We start from the raw sequence: 19788 nt of genomic DNA, 5'->3' as shown, positions 1-19788 counted from the left end.
CCCCCCCCCCCCCCCCCGCTGCTTCCAGTGGAGGAAGAGTATGGGAAGGTTAGAGAAAATTCCAGAAGCATTGATACCATGGATATCAGCTGTTCACCATGACGTCTTAATTTCTTCCCAAAGGCTGTTTTAGGCACTCACCTAGGGAGGGTACTATGAGTTTAGTAAGTTATGATGGTATCTACCTATGGTTTTGGTCTCTCTAAGCTTCTGGTAGAGGCAGATATAAGACCCATGTCGAGGCAAGGGTGCCGTCCGTGGAGATTCTGCCCTGTCCGTTCCCAGCTAGATGAGGCTTTCGTACGCCTTCGCATCCAGAACCTCCAGGGGTTGGTGCTGGACATACAGACACGTTCTTTCCAGTCCTGATGCTCTCCTCCAACAATGCTTCATCTTGGGGTTGTCTCTGGTCTGTGCTGACTTTGTTCTTGGATGGGTTTGGTCCATCCCAAGAGAAACCGTAGCTTCTCTTTGTCCTCTGCGTTTTTAAGCAGGTGTCCCTGGTCCTGACTACACACTTAGAGCTTTTGACGAATGCCATTGTCCAGACCCCTCCTGGGTCCTGGTTACCGCGGGTCTTCTTGTAAGCTCCCAGGTGGCTCCAGTGTGAAGACAGAGCTGAGCTCCCTGGTTTAGATGGTGGAGGGTCAAGAAGAATTGGTTGAGAACTCCACATGCGGGCTGGATCACTGCACCGGATTCTCCTTTGCCTTCTGCCAACTGAGGAGGGTGTGGCTTCAGGGGTGAGGGTTCATCTGTTGCCAGTGAAGGGGATCTGGAAAAACTGGACACCTCAGGCCCGGAAGAAATCGGTGGTGGCCTCACCCCAGGATTCCAGCAAATCTGAGGGTGGTTGCCAGCACCTGGGGAAGGATGCTTTCGACAGAGCGCCCCCCCCCCACACCTGACGCTTCCATCAACCCCACCGTACCCCCCACTTTTACCTGGTTTGTCCGACCTGGTCTCACCTTCCCCGTCCCTCCTCAGGAGCATTTGCTGAGCCAGGACCACACTTGTGGTGTCGTGCGACCATCAGCACACTTCCGTTCCAAACATTTTTAGCACCCCCCGGGGAGACCCCATACCCATTGAGAGTCACTCTGTAAGTTCCCCATCCCCAGCCTCTGGCAACCACTCACCTGCTTTCTGCTTCTATAGGTTCACCTGATCTGGATATTTCATAGAAACAGACAGAGCCAAGAGGGCTCGAGTGATTAAGTCAATGGCGTAAGGTGTTTGCTTCCAGCACATACGCGTCTCTTCAGGCCACGGTAGCTATTATGGCTGAAGCATCTAAAAAGGAAATACTGGCACCATCTCTGAATTAAGCCTTGTTCTGACTCCAGGAGATGGTCTCACGGCACCTTGCCGGGTGGGGTGGGGTAACACCCCGCCCTCCGTGTCCTTGCACGGGGCAGGAGAGGCAGGAGTTCATGTTCCCTACTCTGACTTCTCAGAAAGGAGCCTTCTTGGGGAACACCGAAAGACTCATTGTCAATCAACAGTGCAGGAGAAGCTGTCGGCGGGCAGGGTGAAGAATTATTCCGTGTTTCCCTACCTATTCGATGAGAAAAAAAAGATATTCTGGAGAAGCAGATACTGGGTCTGTTTGTGGTAATTGTGCAGCAATTACCAGCTGGCTTCTCCTCAAGTCTCCTCGGTGGTTCAAAAGGAACGATCCCCTTGACCTTCCTCTCTGACGTCTTCCCCCACTTCCCTCCCTTTCTAGATGAATGTATCCGTGTTGAAGAAGATCCTCCTGTATCTTTCAGGAGACGCAGCCCCGGCTGGCGGAGCTGTCCCAGGTGGATGTGTGCGAACGTCCTAAAAGTGGAGGGAGGCCGTGGGAGAAGTACCATCAACCTGGTCCCCTAGAGGGAGGAGATGAGAGCCAGTCGTGACCATCATGTCCCGGCCCCCAGATCCCCAGGGCCTGCTCCTTGTAGATGTTTTTGCTGATCAGCCCAGAGACGCCGATGCTCCTGTTCTACCCGAATACAGACCCGTTGGCCGTGCCTGCTGGGAAGCTACGGTTTGTCACCTTGTCACCGAGCTTTGGAGAAACTGTCATCAGTTTCTCCCATCAGGGGAGATGGGAATTCAGCTCACGCCCGAAAGAGAGCATTGTGATTTTAATGTGTCATTTGCTATCTCCCATTCCGGCTTGATGACCACTTTATATGCCCTCCCGGTGCATTCATGTTACGCAAACCTTGACGAAGCATTTGAATATCAAGCAACTTGGAAGTTTCCTTCCTATGAAACCCTCCGATTAAGCTGGGCTCTGGCCAGAACACCATGACGTGGTGTCTTTATCCTAATCAGGGCGGTCCAGATTGTGTCGAAGTGACCGCTGCAGACTGTCAGATCGCATCGGGTTTAGTGTCCAAAAGACTCAGGGTCTAAGGTGGGAGCCGCGGGAACCAGGGTTCCCCCAGCCCAGCTTGTGCAGTTGCATTTATGAAGAGTGTACGTCCAAATGCCACCCTGCTTGGTCCGGCCCGTCTTTTCAGGAGGTTGTTCCACATTCCAGCTTTGTGTCCCTCCACGAGAATTCTCACCTGCAACTTACTTCAGTGCACTGAGGAAAGGGTTGGCTAGGAGAGAATCAAGGTAGAAGCTTGATGTGGTTAATGATGTGGTTAATGATGATTACTGCTAATTAGTGACACCTTTACAAACAGCTATGCATCCACTCTCCCTTGTGAAGTAAGACCATCCCTTCATCTTAAAACCCACAGCCTCCCCTCCCCCTGCTGCCCCCTGCCACACAACATCTAGGGGCCACCATCCATCCTGTGAAATGTACCCCAAGGGCCCACTAGAAATCCTGTCATTTGTCATCCAATTAAGGCAGTCCTAACAGATTTCAAACTCACTGCTTAAAAAAAGCGTAGGAACCCAAAGATTCAGAACATGAATATATTTTGTGGTCATTTTCAGATTGCTCAATTATATTCCTTTGGTCTGAAGCGAGTTCATCTCATGATTGACCGTCTTGTCTGTCGAGCCTTAGTTTTGTTTTTTTTTTACGTGTTGACGGAATTTAGCAGTGCACGTCCATCTCGAGTAATCTCTCAGTTCCTGACCCACACCAGGCACGTACACGCACACACACACACACACGCACACACACACACACACCTGTCCTCTGCCATCTGTTTCACTTCCTCTTGTTCACCAGCTGAGAATCCCGTCCCTGGATGGGTTGAGCCCAACTGTCCAGCCCCACTCGTGCTGCACCCCGGGCACTGTCAGGCCTGCTCTCGCTCCCGCGTGGGGCTGTGCCCGGGTCCCCTGCTCCTCCCCGGGGTGCCGTGGGACAGAGCCTTCGGCAGCACTCGGCCTAGACACCTTTGTTCTGTCCCGGCCAGGGATTAGCTCATTTTTCAGTGTGTGTCTGTTTTGTGATGGATTTTTCCTCATCGAAGCTTTGAGGTGCTGTGGCCAGAAGGGGGATGGCCTTTCCGAGTGCAATTACATCATGAGTCCCCGAGGTTGGATTAAGATCTAGGGTTTGCAGAGAGAAACACAGCTGATCTTCATTTTCGGGTTCCGTATTTTCGAGTTCACCCACTGCCTAACGTGTACGTGTAACCCCAAATCAGTACTCCTGGCGCACTGGGGGCATTTAGGCATGCCCAGAGCCGTGAACATTTAGTTTCCCGATGCACAGGTTCCTAGCTGAGGCCCAAGAAGGCAAGACCCGTCTAATTGTCCCAGCTTATACTGTAAACAAGGGTACTTTTTGGGGTCTATATAGTCTTTTTTTCCCCTGCACTTTTGTGCTTTGTTTTGGTGATTTCACAGCTTAGTTTTTTTAAACGTTTATTCATTTTAAGAGAGAGAGAAAGAGAGACAGTGTGCAAGTAGGGGAGGGGCAGAGAGGGAGGGAGCCACAGAATCCGAAGCAGGCTCCAGGCTCTGAGCTGTCAGCACAGAGCCCGACGTGTGGCTCGAACCCATGAACTGTGAGATCATGACCTGAGCCGAAACAGGACGCTCAACCGACTGAGCCACCCAGGCACCCTGGTGATTTTGCAGTTCAAAATCCCCCCGGGGACAGTGCTGAAGGGCGGCCTAGCGTTCCTAAACACCAGAAGGCTGTGATGTGCCTCGTGGTAGGAAACCACGTGTTAGATAAGCTTCTTTCAGGCATGAGTTAACAGCAGCGTCAGCCGTGGGCTCGATGTCAGTGAATCAACAATATGTGTTAATAAGGCGTCTTTAAGCGGAAACACACAGAAAATGAGGTTATGCCACGATTGATGAAAATACTGTGATCAGAGGCCCGAAGGAACCTGACGCTGTATTTCCCCGGGAGCGGTGGTTCAGTGTTTGCTGATGCATGTCTCTCAGAACATTCTAGAATGTAATCCCCACCAGTGACAGGAACGGACTGTATTCATGAGAGAAAATGGAAGGCTTCCTCGCAGGCAGCCCTTTCTTCCAGCCCTCGCTCAGCTTTGCTGTTTTGTGACCGCTCTCTCCCCTGCAGGCTACTTTCTGAATTTTCTGGAGCCGGTGAACAACATCACCATAGTGCAAGGCCAGACGGCCATCCTGCACTGCAAGGTGGCCGGAAACCCGCCCCCCACCGTGCGGTGGCTGAAGAACGATGCCCCGGTCGTGCAGGAGCCGAGGCGCGTCATCATCCGCAAGACGGAGTACGGTTCTCGGCTTCGCATCCAAGATCTGGACACGACAGACACGGGCTACTACCAGTGCGTGGCCACCAACGGGGTGAAGACCATTACCGCCACCGGCGTCCTGTTCGTGCGGCTCGGTGAGTCGGGGCGGCCCAGGCGTGTGGTTATCAGCCAGCGGCGCTCGCAGCCACGGAGCAGGAGATTGCTTTGCAGCCTGAAACCGAACACGCACGAGCCAGCAGAGAGGAAATCCATAAAACCATTCCCCCGGGGCCTTTCCCATTGTGCACGAGGTCCCGGCTTAACCTGTTAGCCATTTACTAGTCGTAAAGGAAAACAGACACAGATGGAGTGGTCTGTAAACCTGGAGTGCAGAAAATAACCCCAGACACAAAGGTGAGCTTCGAGGCGTAGGGGGAAGGCCGTGCGCCGGGTGGGGGAGGCCGGCCTCGCGCACCGAGATGGGGACACGGACACCCGCAGAAGCCCGGGCCCAGCTGAGAGGCAGAAGCCAGAGCGGAGCGCATTGATGGTTCCACACACTTGTGCCCGTCAGAGGTGGGGGGGGGGGGGAATCACACGACCGGAGGGGACGCTTCCTCTCTCATCCCAGTTGTGAGATGGTCCCCACAGTGCCCCAGCCCTGTCACACAGGCTCCAGACCATCTGGACCCCTGTTAGTAACCAGATCTTGTGAGTCAAGGTTGGATGAGCTGAGAGAGAGAGAGAGAGAGAGAGGGAAGACAGCAAAAACCCCAAAAATCCCTCTAGACGTTTCTGCACACACAGAGAGCGTCTCTTCCATATTTTGTGGTTTTTCATCATCCCTGCCGTATAATCTTGGGCAGCAGCAAAGCCTGGGGCCCGAGGACGGCTCACCACAAATGAGTGCATTGGGCTGTGGCTGCCTTTACCATTGGCTGGTTTGGAAAAAAGTTTTATTCCAAATTATAAAGCATTAATAGCCTATCTTTTTTTTTTTTTTTCCTTTTTAGGTCCAACACACAGCCCAAATCATAACTTTCAGTAAGTATCTGTTTTCCTCGAACCATTTTCTCATTCCCTGAGGGTTTCCGTTATGTAAGAATCCGGGTTTTTCAATCCAGCAAGCACATGTCTTTGCCGAATTTGCTGGACGCTGGCTGGACTTCACACAGGGATGGCGACGTCCTGGCCTTGGGCCGGAACACCTCTGTTTTCCATGGCTCAGGGTGAGGGAGGAATGTCTCAGAGCAACGGTTGCTCGTTCCTTTCCGTGACCGTGACCCTACAAGGCTGGAGGGCGTGTGTGGGAGTACAGGCCAGGTTGCTGGGGCCACCCAGGACCCAGGCGTCCCGAGCACATTGGGAAACGGGGAGGCCGTTCCCACGGAAATCCCAGCACTGCCCCCAACCGCGTCACCTGCTGTGGTGTTCGATGCGTGTGGCCATCGTCCGGGGCACAGCTGTGAGTCTTTGGAGAAGATGTCTGTGATTTCAAAGTGATTTCAAAAATATTGAAATTATTTTTTTATACTTGTAAACTTTATATAAACATTCTATAACGCAAACAGACACTATCGGGAAATAAGATACAAAATATAATTTATATGTAATCATAATGTAATTCTTAAACTTGTAAATATCAACTATAGTCACATTTTATATAAAAATTTCAGCAATATTTTTGCATTTATTTTTTTCTCATTTTTAATTAAGGATCCATTTTAATTAAGGATGCATTTAATGAAGGATCAACCATTCAGGCCATTCTGGTCCAGTGAAAGTTTCCCCGGCCCCCAGGATCATCTCTCCCACTGGGTGGGTGCCAGATAAGGCCTCTCCGAGCATTTAGCACACGCGTGTATCTGGAGAGTGGCTTCCTCCGGCTGCCGTGCACTTTTTTACCTAAAGGATATCACATTGGACATGTTTGATGCCCAGGACGTCAGTATATTTTAAACTTCCCGGGTTGTCCTTCTCCCTCTCTCTGTCCCGGGAGAAGCGTGTGATATTCCCCCAGTGATGAGAATTTCCCTTGATCCACATCCACCGCGGCCTCCCTGTGTGTGTCCCGAGGCTGGCTGGTGTTTCTCTGGGGGACATTCTGAAGCGTAGACACGCAGGGGCCCAGGATCACCTTTGATCGGTGATCTTGCCGAGTAGGTGTGTGCGGGTTCCTTCCCTGCCACGAAGGGAGGACCCGTTTCTCCCTAACTTCCAAGGTGATTCCCATAAATCTCTTCGTTGTTGCTACTCTGAAGGAGGAAGACTGGTATCGACCACTTTATTTTCCCTGTCACCAGTGAGGTTTGCTCGCTGTTTCTGGACACTCATGTTTCCACTCTGTCACCTGTCTCCCTGTCTTTGGCCACTGCCCTCACATTGTTCCTTCGTGATTTTTAGTTGATCACATAGAAATTAAAATTTTTCTGTCACTTATCAGTAGTCACCAGTAATTTTAAGGTGTTTGTATCATGTCTTAAAGAACACCCCAATTTCCTTGAAGAATTCCGATGGTGTTTTTGATTGGAATTACAATGAACTGTAGGATAAAGTTGGTGGAAATTAACATCTAAATTGAATTGTTGTGTCAAGGACCATTTTCTTCATGCTTTGAGACGCTCTTTTCTTCCCTGACATTTTATTAGGAAAAATTTCAAGCATATGGAAAAGCAGAAAGGATCTGACGATGAACATGGGATCCATATACCCACCAACCAGACCCTGCCGTTTACATACACTTCACTGTGCTAACCTTATCACCCGTCTCTCCATCATCAATCCATCTTATTTGTTTAATGTGTTTCATGATCAGTTATAGGTATTTGTGTATCTGTACGTAAATATTGCAGCGGGGAAATCATTGACAAGAGTTCAGTGACTGTGTCCTAGTCTTGTTTCTTCTTTTGGAGTTAAAACTTACGGGGCGCCTGGGTGGCTCAGTCGGTTAAGTGTCCGACTTCAGCCCTTGGTTTGTGAGTTCGAGCCCCGTGTCAGGCTCTGTGCTGACGGCTCAGAACCTGGAGCCTGCTTCAGATTCTGTGTCTCCCCTCTCTCTCTCTCTGACCCTTCTCCACTCACACTCTGTCTCTGTCTGTCTCTCTCTTGAGAATAAATAGACATTAAAAAAAAAAAAAACTTACATACAATGAAACACGCAGATCTTAAGTATCCCATTAATAAGGTCCAGCGAATGCCAAAAAATCTCTGCGGTGCAAACCCCATGTCCAGGCACAGAACATTCCTATCACTCTAGAAAGTTCCATCATGCAGCTTCTTAGGCAACTCACTTCCTCCTCGGGCAACCACTGTTCTGTTTTGTTTTGTTTTGTTTTGTTCTTTTTTCTACCATGGACTTGTTTTATGCGTTCTGGAGCTTCTTAGAAATGAAATCCTACAGCACATAGCCACTTAAGGCTGGCTTCTTTCACTTAGCATAACGTTTTTGAGATTTATTTGTGCTGTGCCTGTATCGATAGACCACTGCTTTTTTTTTTTTTTGCTGAAGAATGTTCCACAGTATAACCATACTGGTTGGTTTACCCACTCTTCTGTTGATGGATGCCTACGTAGTTTGCATCTTTTGACTATTTGGAGAAAGGTCCTAAGGATAGTCTCATCCACGTTTTGGTGGACATACATTTTAATTTGTGTTAGGTGAATACCTGGGAGGAGTGTGGCTCACAGGGTATTTGTGTGCTGAGTTTTGTAAGAAATACCAGACTTCTCCTTACAAGAAGAGAAAGACGCATCAGAACTCTCTCTCTCTGCCATGTGAGGACACAACGACAAGGCGGCCATCTGCAAGCCAGGGGCTGAAGAGGGCAGCACTTTGATACTGAACTTGTCAGCCTCCGGAACTATGAGAAGTCAGGTTACCCCATCTGGGCCATTTGTCACAGCAGCCTAAGCTGACACATACATCCGCCTTACTCCCGGACCGTGTCTTTTCGATCTCCTGGCCATTGTCTTTTTATTCTTCCATCCGGATTTTTGTCAGTTTGTGTTTTATGAGAGTTGCATAGAAATCCAGTTTTTGCCGTTACTTTTTCAGACACAGAGGTGACTGTGTGTTTTTCTCCTTTGAACATACTATGTTGCATATTAGAACTCCTTGAGTTGGGGAGCTTTACAGTTCTAGCCTGAAATCCCTCGGTCGGGGGGATTTATTCTTTCAGGAGGCTGCTGAATTGATCTGCTGCGTTGTGGTGGCAGATGACCTTCTGTAATCGGGCACCTGGTGGTCGGGGGTACCCACGCTTGACCATGATCACGGGTCTCTAGACTAACCTCCGCCTCCTTGTGACATCTCTGGAAGTTAACCAAAACTAAGACAGAAAGAGGGGGAAATCAGTGGGCTTAAGCCAGATGTGTCCACACGTTCTCCATTTTCGTCCCTGGAGTGTCACCCACTCTTCCCACCTGTAACTCCTCTCTTGGGCCATTTCCCGAGGCTCTTTCCTTGTTGGACAAGCGGGGTGCTGGGGCCTTCACGTGGGGAGCTGAGCGGTGAGTAATAGCGGAGCTTTGGCCGATCCCTGAGTGCCGCGGGTCAGCGTTGGGACGTGCTGCTGTCTGGAAACACGAGCAGGGACGGCCGCAGTGACTCCCATCCAAGGTCACGCCCCCAGCTGCTGCCCGCACGCACCCACACGCCCAGACTCTGGAGGTTCGCCGGACAGCGGTCCATGTGTGTCGGGGGAGGTAGAGGGATTTACTACCGTTAAAACATTGCTCTTCCTTTCATCTTTTTGGAGGGAGGGTGTGGAGGGTGTGTATATGGGGAACAAAGCCTTTCAGAACAGGCTGTTAGCCCACAGACGCAGGTTCAAAGACAGGGTTATTATAGCTTACTCAGGTAGCAGCCTGGGGAACGTGAGGGGATTAATGCAACACTTACGTGTCTCACGTTTCATATGTGGGTTTCATTTTTATCTGCTCTCTTAAACAAAAGTGGCTCGTGTTCATGACTACAGACCCGTACACACACCACGGGGTAGCCCGGTGGCGTGGCCGCACGGTGGCGGGGTGGCCCCCGAAACCTGCACGTGAGAGCTTCCGTGTTTCCTGCGTTGCTGTCCCGGGCCGAGTTCGTGGGCCACAAAGTGTGTGCACGCATAATGGGCTTCAACAAACACTGCTTAATGGAAGATGTGTTGTTGTTCTGGACAAATACAATTTACGTTCGTTATTGGCCCCTGGGAAACCGTCTTCCTTGGGGCTGCGTCCTGAGCCCCTTTATTTTCTTACTTCGCAAACTGCAGGTGACCCTGAGGCTTCGGCTACTCACCACCCAAATGCTCGTGGCCCTGGAATCCCCACTTCCAGGCCCCCAACCTCAGCCATGGGCATCTCCAGGCGGGTGACTCAGAGGCACCCCACGGTTGGCGTGTCTAAACAGAACTCGGCTGTCTGCTCCCTCCAACTGCTTCCACTGGTATTTTTAGGGAACTGTCATAACCGAGTTCAAACTTTATCCTAATTACGGGAAAATAGCACTATGAAAAAAACACAAAACCTGAGACTGCCAAGCCAGTGATTAAAAATGACTTCAGGAGAAACCAAGCTGCCTTAACCGCCGGTAAGTAAACTAGCTCAGGCAGAAGGCTGACGCAGAGCATTTGATGTTAAAGCCATTAAACCACCGACCTAATCAAACTGAGTTGTTGGGAGGAGAGAAGCCAGCCTGATTTGTTTTTTTTTTTTTTTTTCCTCCGTGACTTCTCATTAACGATAGGTTCCATTTCTTGGAAAATGTAACTCCTGGAATCCCACAGCGCGGAACTTGAATAAAAGATAGAAAGGTAGTTCGTTTTAAGAGTGTACGATGTGGGTAACGAGTGACTGAAGAGATCATCGTGGGTAAAGTAGTTAGAGAACGCACACACTCTCCTTCATTCAGACCACGCAGGCGACACAGACGAAGAAGTTTGTGCTTTAGCGGCAACGAGAGTATTAGCGCTGGACGTGTAGTAACACATTTAATGCTCCCACTTAGTCTTTTGTTTTCACTTAAGCCCATGCATTAGCTGGTATGCCCTATGATGCGTGGATGAATGGTTTTTACACACCGACCTCCAAAGTCATCCAAGGAAATACCAACCTTCCAAGGTTTGCCCGGGAGGGGCCGGCCCCGTGAACACAGTAGAGGAGAATTACACTTACTTCTCGGTAAACCGGTAACGCCGGAGCCGCCGTCTCTCCGCCTCTGGGCGCCGCGTGTGATCCTGGCCTTAGAGAGGGCCACGGCAGAAGTGAGTATTTCTAAGAGGTGCTGCAGACTTGAGTTTGTATGACATGAATTTGGGTGTCGGGCGTGTTCGTTTGGATCATGTGGACGCTTTTGCCACATCTAATACGACGTCAGTATAATTGGAGGCTAGGAGCATTTCGTCTTGGATTCAGAAATATAAAACACAGTGTTTCATTTTTAAGGAAATCGTTCATTCTTTTAACAGATTTATATTGAGGGCCTAGGATGTGCCAGGCCTTACTCAAGGTGTTGGGGATACGACAACGAAGGAAACAGACAAACGCTAAAAATTCCTGCCATGGGGTGCTTACATCCTCTGGGGAGACCCTTGGGTCTGGCTTCTTTCATGGAATGTAATATCCGAATGATTGTTCCTGTGGTTTATTCCTGTTTATTGGTGATAACTATTCTGTTTTATGAAGATACTACAATACGTTTATTCACCTGTTGATGGAAGTTTGGGTTCCACTTCGGGGCAGTTACAGTTAAGGCTGCTATGAACGTTCGTGTTCGAGTATTTTTGTGAGCATGTTTTCATCTCCCTAGAATGCATCCTGGCCGTGCGATTACTGGGTCAGATGATAATGTGTACCTAAGGCATAAGGAATCGCCAGACTCTTCCCCAGAGTGGTCTTTCCATTTTCACACTGCCACCAGCAGTGTGTGAACGTTCCAATTATTCCACGTCCACGCCAACGTGTGGCCTCGTACGATTTTAGCCATTCATCATCTTGTGTTGTAATGATTCACGATGGTTTAACTTACATTTTCCCATCACCAAAAGCGGGCCGTCTTTTCAGGCCACACTTTTGTGAAGTGTCTGTTAGGCTTTTGTCCAGTTTTACTGTGGTATCTTCCTATTTAGGTATAGGAGTTCTTTATATATTCTGTATATGATTCCTTTGTCAAATATGTAAAATGTCTTCTCCCAGTCTGTGGTTTGCTTTTTTATTTTTGTAGTGCTGTCTTTTGATGAGCAGGAAGATTTAATTCTGGTAAGTCTGTCATTTTTTTTTTTCTTTTATGCGTCGTGTCTGAGAAATCTTTGCCTTTCCTTGTCTCAATACTATAAAGACATTCTCCTGTGTTTTCTTCTATAAATGCTATGGTTTTAGCTTTTATGGTTAGGTCTGTGATCTATCTCAAAAGCAATTTTTGTGTACAGTAAGAGTTATGGGTTCAGGTTTATTTTTTCCGTACAAATATCCAGTTCTTCCAGTATTGTTTTTGAAACGATTGTATGGTCCTCCTCAAATGCCTTAGTGCCTTTATTGAAAATCAGTTGACCACAGGTGAGCGTCTATTTTGAGATTCTGTATCGCGTCCTGTTGCCCTGTCCTTATATCCCAACGTGACATTGTCTCGACAGTTGCAACGCGGTAAATCGTACAATCAGATGGTGTAAATGCACCCTCATTCTTCCTCTCTTTCATGATTGTTGTGGCCATTCTAGTACCTTTGCATTTGCAAGTAAATTCTAGAACCAGTTTGTCAATTTCTACAAAAGTATGTGCTGGGATTTTTTTTTTTTTTAACTTTTCATTTTGAAATAACTTCAAATGAACAGAAAAGTTCCACGAAGAGTAATACGTAGTCCCAGATCTCTTTCCCCAGGCTTATCCCTTCTCATTTGATTTATCACTTGCCCGTGCATGTTTGTAAGTGTTACTTTTCCTGGGCCAGTTGAGAAGTGGTTGCATTCATCACACCCTTTTCCCCTTAATACTTCTGTGCGTGTTTCCTAAGATCAACCGTATTTCCTTACAGAACAACAGCTTCAAATTCATAGTGTATGTCAGATTGGCATCACTCTCCAGTTGCCTTCATGGCCTCAGTGATTCTGTGGAGACCCCCTCCCTGGGACAGAATGCCCCCTATATTGCTTTAGTGAGGAACAGTTCCTCAGCCTTTCACGACATCGAAATGCTTGACACGTGCAAGGCAGTTATTGTACAGAACGTCCCTGGATTGGGATTTGCCTGATGTTTATGATGTGATGACTATGATGTTAGTTTCTGGCCATGCATTTTTTACTTAAAAGCGGATCGAGTGATGTTTCCTTTTCAGGGTCTTGTATCTGGAGGTACATGATGTCAGTCTGCCCCTTACTGGTGCTGTAATTGTGCCCACTCGGTTCTTTTCTTTTTTTAAAAAAATTTCTCATGATAGAGTTATTTTTCACTGCATAAGTGAAACTAATTTGTAAGAAAATCCTGCTAGGATTTCGATGGGTGGGATTGCACGTTGGGAGAATTGACTCCTTAATGCCATTGAATGGTCCACCCTGTGGATATGGTAGATATTTCTATTTCTGTCCCTTTTCTTTCTCTCTACAGTGTTTTGAAGTTTTAAGTGTGGAGGTCTTCTATGTATTTTATTAGGTTTTACTCCTAAATATCTCACCATTTTAAAGTGTATAATCCAATGATGCTAAGTACATTCACACTCTTATGTGGCTGTCTGTCCTCACCATCCATTTTCAGAACTTTTTCATCTTTCCAAACTGAAACTCTGTATCCATTAAACAATGGCACCCAATTTTCCCTTCCCCCTAATTCTTAGCAACCACAATTCTACTTCCTGTCTCTATGAATCTGACTACTCTCTTGTGTGCTTTTAACACGATTGTAAATGACATTTTAAAAAACTTTCATTTGCTAATTGTTAAAAGTATAGGAAAACGATTGTATTGACTTAGTCCTATGGTTTTACTAAATCTGTGCTAGTTTTAGTAGTTTAAATTTTTTTTTAATGTTTACTTTTCTTTGAGAGATAGAGAGAGTACAGGTGGGGGAGAGGTAGAGGGAGAGAGGGAGACACAGAATCCGAAGCAGGCTCCAGGCTCTGAGCTGTCAGCACAGAGCCCGATGCGGGGCTCAAACCCACGAACTGCGAGATCATGACCTGAGCCAAAGTCGGGTGCTTAACGCACTGAGCCATCCAGGCGCCCCTGTTTTTAGTAGTTTAAAAATATATTCCTCACAGGGGCACCTGGGTGGCTCAGTCGGTTGGGCGTCTCACTTCGGCTGAGGTCATGATCTCGCAATTCATGGGTTCGAGCCCCGCATCGGGCTCTGTGCTGACAGTTCAGAGCTTGGAGCCTGCTTCGGATTCTGTGTCTCCCTCTCTCTCTCTGCCCCTTCCCCGCTTGTGCGCTCTCTCTCTCTCTCTCTCTCTAAAAAATGAATAAACGTTATAAAAATTTAAAAAATATATATATGTATACATATTACTTAGCATCTCCTATGTAAATTACAATATCAGCTGTGAGTGAAAGCAGTTTTATTTCTTTCTAATCTGTAAGTCATTTATCCAAATACCATTTACGTGTCTGTTTATCAGTGGATGGATGATTGATTATCTCCTGATCATAATGGTTAAGATTTCCACAGCAATTTGGATAAAATTGGTAAGAACAGACAGGTTTGTCTTTTTTTGATGTCTGTGGGGAAAGTGTTCTGTATTTCCCCATTAAGTAGCATATTCACTGTAGGCTTCCGATAGATGCCCTTTTGATTAGATTAAGAAAGCGACTGTTGAGACTTTGGGTAATGAATGAGGGTTGACTTTTGTCAACTGCCCTTTCCCTATCAACCGAGATTATTCCATGGCTTCCCTCTTTGTCTCTGTGCTTTCGGTGACTGGTTTTTAAATGTTGAAATAACCTTGTATTCTTGGTTAGCGCAGTGCGTTCATTACCCAAGCCTCTGTTATCAAAAAGAGAATAAATAAAATATAAAAAATAAAAAACTTTGCTGGGTCCAATTTGTTTTGGTTTTGTGAAGCATGGTGCCCATTTGGTCAAGGGCATTTTGGTCTATAATGTCCTTGGGCATCCTTGTCAGGCATTAGTATCATTTTACCTTGTAAAGTAAATTAGGAAGTATCTTACTCCTTTATGTTCTGAAAGAGTTTGTGTAAAATTGCTGTTTCTTTCTTAAATGTTTAACAGAAGTCACCAGTTTCTATTGTTTGGGGCTGGGGTTTTAATCGTGGGGAGGTTTTTTAATTATAATTTCAAATTTCCTTAAGACGTTTAGGTCTATTCTGAGTTTTTATTTCCGTTTCCATTAATTTTAGTGTATTGTGTTTTTCAAGGAGTTTGCCATATTTTTCTAAGTTATTGGATCTGTGTTCACATATTTGTTCATAATATTTCTTATTATCTTTTAACATCTTGTAGAGTCTTTAGTGATGCCCCCTTTAGCAATCATGATATCGGTAATGTGTGTTTTTCTCTTTTTCTTGATCAGTTTTTCTAGGTATGAGCAATTCCGTTACTTTGTTTGGAGAACCAACTTTTGGCTTTATTGATTTTTCTATTGTTTCTTTTCTATTTTATTAATTTCCGCTCTCATCGTTAGTATTTTCTAATTACTTCAGGCTTAACTTGGTATTCTTTTTCCAACTTGTTAAGATACAAAAGCTTGTCTACGCATTTAAAGCTATAAATTTCTCTTTAATTACTGTTTTAGCTGCATTTCGCAATTTTTAGTAGCCTGTTTTCATTTTTCATATTTTATATTTTCATATTTCATTTAAAATCCCATTTAATTTTCCTGGGTTCCTGGGTGGCTCAGTCAGTTAAGCATCCCAACTCTTGGTGTTGGCTCAGGTCAAGGTTTCGTGAACCATGAGATCGAGCCCAGCATCTGCACAGAGCCTGGATGGGATTCTGTCTCTCTCTCTGCCCCTCCCCATCTTGTTCTCTCTAAATAAATAAATAAAAACTTTAAAAAATAAAATAAAATACCATTTAATTTTTCTTGTATTTTATTTTTTGAGCCCAAGGATTATTTAGAAATGGGCTCTTCAATTTTAAAATATTTGCAGAGTTTCTAAATAGGTTCTTGTTACTGATTTCTAATTTAACTCAACGTGATCTGAGATTTGTGGCTCTAGTTCTATTAACTTTATTGTGATTGATTTTACGGCAAGAATATGGTCGGTCTGGGTGAATGTGTCATGCGCACTGAAGCACCCATGCTGTCTCATTGAGTATATTGTTCTCCAAACGTCCATTAGGTCAAGGGGGGTGGCCAGCGTTTCCACCATTGTTTCTTCACTGATTTTTTTGTCTAGTTTGATTAACTACTGACAGACAGGTGTTAATATTTCAACTATAATTGTGCATTTTTCTGTTTTGTCCTCTAGTCCTGTCACTTCTTGTTTATGTTTTGTTGTGTTGTTTTAGATGTTTATTTTGAGAGCGAGAGCGAGTGGGAGACAGAGAGAGAGAGAAGGAAAAAGCATGATCAGGGGAGGTGCAGAGAGAGAGAGAGAGAGAGAGCGAGAGAGAATCCCCAGCAGGCTCCACAGTGTCAGCAAAGGGCCCCACGAGGGACTCGATCTTATGAACCGTGAGATCATGACCTGAGCCGAAATCAAGAGTCAGACGCTTGAGCGACTGAGCCCCCCAGGCATCCCTTGCTCATATATTTTGAAGCTCTGAAATTAGATGTATTCGTATTTATATCTTTTTGGTTAACAGACCCTTCTGTTTGAAAGATGTTTCTGCTGAGTGTGGAATTGCAGGTTCACGATTTATTTTCTGTGCTGGTGCGTGGAAGCTGTCACCCTGTTTTGTGTTGTTTCCGATGAGGGGCCAGCCATGATTTGTTGTGTTGCTCTGCCTCTATTTATTTTAGGTTTTGCGCAGGTTGACTGTGATGTGAGCAGGTGTGATTTCCTCGGTGTTATCCCACTCGCTCTTCGCTGACATTGCTTAGTCTGTTACTGTTTTTTTAATCAACTCTGGAAAAATGTTGGGGATTATTTCTTCAGACCTTTTTCCTGACCCCTTGCGTCTGTCTTCTCCTGGGGCTTGATGGCACATCAGTTAGACCCATTGTATTTGCCCCCAGCTCACCGAGGCTCTGGTTATTGTTTGTAAATCTTTTAGTCTGTCTCTGTTTCAGGTTGGAATTTTTTTTAAGTTTCTTTATTTATTCTGAGAGAAAGAGCGTGGTAAGGGCAGAGAGGGAGGGAGAGAGAGAGACAGAGACAGAGACAGAGACAGAGAGAGAATCCCCAAGCAGGCTCTGCACTGTCAGCACTGAGCCCGATATGGGGCTCGAACTCAAGAACCCATGAGATCATGACCTGAGCTGAAATCAGGAGTCAGATGCTTAACTGACTGAGGCCCTTCGGTTTGGAAATTTTCTGTCGACCTTTCAAACTTACCACTTTTTTTTTCTGTTTTATCTAATCTGTTCATACCATCCAGTGAATCGTTTACTGGAGACTATATGTTTCAGTTCTTCCACTTGATTATTTTACAGTGTCTGTGTCTTCTTTTTTTTTTTTTTTTAAATGTTTGTTTATTTTTGAGAGAGACAGAGACAGAGACAGAATGTGAGTAGGTTAGGGGCAGAGAGAGAGGGAGACACAGAATCCGAAGCAGGCTCCAGGCTCTGAGCCGTCAGCACAGAGCCCGATGCGGGGCTCGAACTCACGAGCTGTGAGATCATGACCTGAGCCGCAGTCGGGCGCTCAACTGACTGAGCCACCCAGGCGCCCCAAGTGTCCGTGTCTTCTGAAACTACCTGTATCTTCATTACACTTTGTTCCATGCACTGTTTACCGCACTTAGAGCTCCTTAAAGCCCTGGTCTGCCAAGTCTAACATCTGGATCGTCCTTGGGTTTGTTTCTCTTGACCCTGGGTTATAAGCTTTCCTGTTTCTCCACATGTTTGGTTATTTTTCTTTGTATACCAGACATTGTAGTTTGTACTCTAGATTTTGTTACCTTCCTTTGAAGAGTGTTTTGTTACTGCAGCCTATTAGGTTGCTGTCGGGTCACCTGAAACTTAGGGAGTTTCAGGCTTTGTTAAAGCGATTTATCTCCATTTATTCTTCGTGCTTTTGCTCTTTCCTGCTCTCCCCCCGTTCCACTATGCCGGAGAGATAGCCTCCTCTGCTTCACTCCATCAGACAGCCCATTTAATGCAGGCTGACCCTTTCATAATAAGAACAACAATTATGAAAACGGTGTTACCACAATTTTAGCAAAAAACTGCTTGGGGGGGAAGTTACCTTCCTACATAATGTGTAACTACATTGGAATTTTGACACTGATTACCTTTCAATTTCAAGGGAGCCTACTTCCCTTTAAAGGTCATTAATTGGGGGCGCCTGGGTGACTCAATCAGTTAAGCATCCAACTCTTGGTCTCAGTTCAGGTCTTGATTTCAGGGTTGTGAGTTCAAGCCCTGCAGCAGGCTCCACGCTGGGCATGCAGCTTACGGGGGGGGGGGGGGAGGGGGAAGAAAAAGGTCATTCATTTCTTATATCCAGGAATTTTTCCATGTTTTTCTTCAGACTGACTTTTACGTGTGTACCATTGAGGGGAAGGTACCTGCCATCAGCCCATCATCTTCTCTGCCTTTTGCGGAAAACACTTTCTGTCCTTCCTCCGTTTCTTCTCAATCGCCTACTCCTTCCCTTGCTTTTTGTTTTTTTAATCCAATATTGTAGTTGCTCATGTCTCCCTTCCTTGACCATGAATCTGTTGGTGTGTAAGTTTCTTCTTCATCTGTGTCATTAGGCCTTAGATTAGTGCCTGGGACATTAGGAATGTAGGAGATCCCCAAAATTGCATTTCTGTAACATTGAGGTTCTGCGATTTGGTACCCGGGTCTGTTTCAACTTGCGTGGCTTAAGAGATTTTACAGATGACGGCGTCTGTCTCAGTGCTTCTCTTTTGTCTTTGAGGGGCCAGTTGTACACACTTTTCCAGCTCTGTCACTCTTCAGAGGTCCCCAACTCTGCCCCGTAAAGATAAGATAGAACTGTGCTTGAAACTAGAAAGTAATTCCCGCTTGTTTTACCATAATTCAGAAACCCAAAGCATGTCATTTTCCAACCCCTTCTGTCTGTGTTTTCGGACATTCTCTGCAGTTCAGATTAGACGTCCCCTGAGCTGAGTTAGCAGTGGATGGGACACAGTGGCCTCGAGCCCCTTCTCAGCGTTATCTTGCCCGCCCGCTGCTCCTTCCCTCATTCTGGGGGCACCTGACAGGGGCCAGGAAGACGCCCACGGCAGAGGACCACGCTCTCTATGCCTTGACTCTTGAAGCGGAGGAAAGAAAGTGCTCGCTTTGTGGGGTCGCCCCCGGGGACCGGCTGCATCAAGTCTCCTAACCTGGGAGTAGGTGACGGTAAACAGAGCACGCGCCTCTCAGCGATTTTCCCGGCACAGTGTGCGAGCGCCCCGAACCGAGCTGTGGTGACTCGGAGCGCACACCCCGGGGCAGAGTTGACTTGCCCTTCGGTGCGTTTGGTGAGCGTGGGCATTGGCTTTAATTTCATCAGCAGTTAACTCGGCTCACGGGGCCGGGGGTGGGGTGTGTGTGCTGGTGTGTATGGCCAGCACGCGTGCTGGGCCATTTAAACTATATTTGAGGAATCCTTGACCCGAAGAAATGATGGCTGAGCGAGCTTACGAGAAAGGGCATCCCGCTGTGGTTGGCATCACGGTCTCTTTGTTTAGATTATTTATGGCTCCAGCTTCCTTTCTTTGAGAGAAAAAGAGCTTCTGCAGGTGCCGAGGCGGGAGAGAGCCAGAGGCGGCTGAAGAGAGGGTGTACCGCCCGGTCCTTTGTCTCCACTGTTAGGAGCGTCCAGAATTTACATCTGGGAGGGAGCTAAGATAGGGATTTTTAAGTCCGTTTGGCGGAATTGGACAACACAGAATTTCAATGGGCGGTGGTCTACATCAGCGTAGGGTGAGATGACGATGCTTAGGGGCAGGTTACAGATTTGCAGGAAAACAACTGACGTAATTACAGGCCTAAGGCGTTTGCTAGAAGCTTGCCCTGGGAGCCCCAGGCCCCTGTCCTTTGCTCCCCAGCAGGTGGCATTCCTCATGTATCTGCTGTGGTAGCTTCCCCTGTCTCCTGGGAG

At 46.8% G+C, this 19788-nt stretch overlaps 1 protein-coding gene across 1 annotated transcript in view; it reads left to right on the top strand.

The window, feature by feature from the left end:
• The window catches only part of ROR2 (receptor tyrosine kinase like orphan receptor 2), a 198402-nt gene that overhangs the window by 164553 nt on the left and 14061 nt on the right, over positions 1-19788 (top strand). The window contains exons 3-4 of the mRNA XM_049641347.1: positions 4499-4786; positions 5645-5675. Of these exons, the coding sequence (XP_049497304.1) occupies positions 4499-4786; positions 5645-5675 (319 nt within the window). The remainder of the gene's footprint in view (positions 1-4498; positions 4787-5644; positions 5676-19788) is intronic.

This window comes from Panthera uncia, chromosome D4 (genome assembly GCF_023721935.1).
Source record: "Panthera uncia isolate 11264 chromosome D4, Puncia_PCG_1.0, whole genome shotgun sequence".
Lineage (NCBI taxonomy): Eukaryota > Metazoa > Chordata > Mammalia > Carnivora > Felidae > Panthera > Panthera uncia.
The sequence above is the reverse complement of the archived record's forward strand: the minus strand, read 5'-3'. Positions and strand labels throughout refer to the sequence as shown.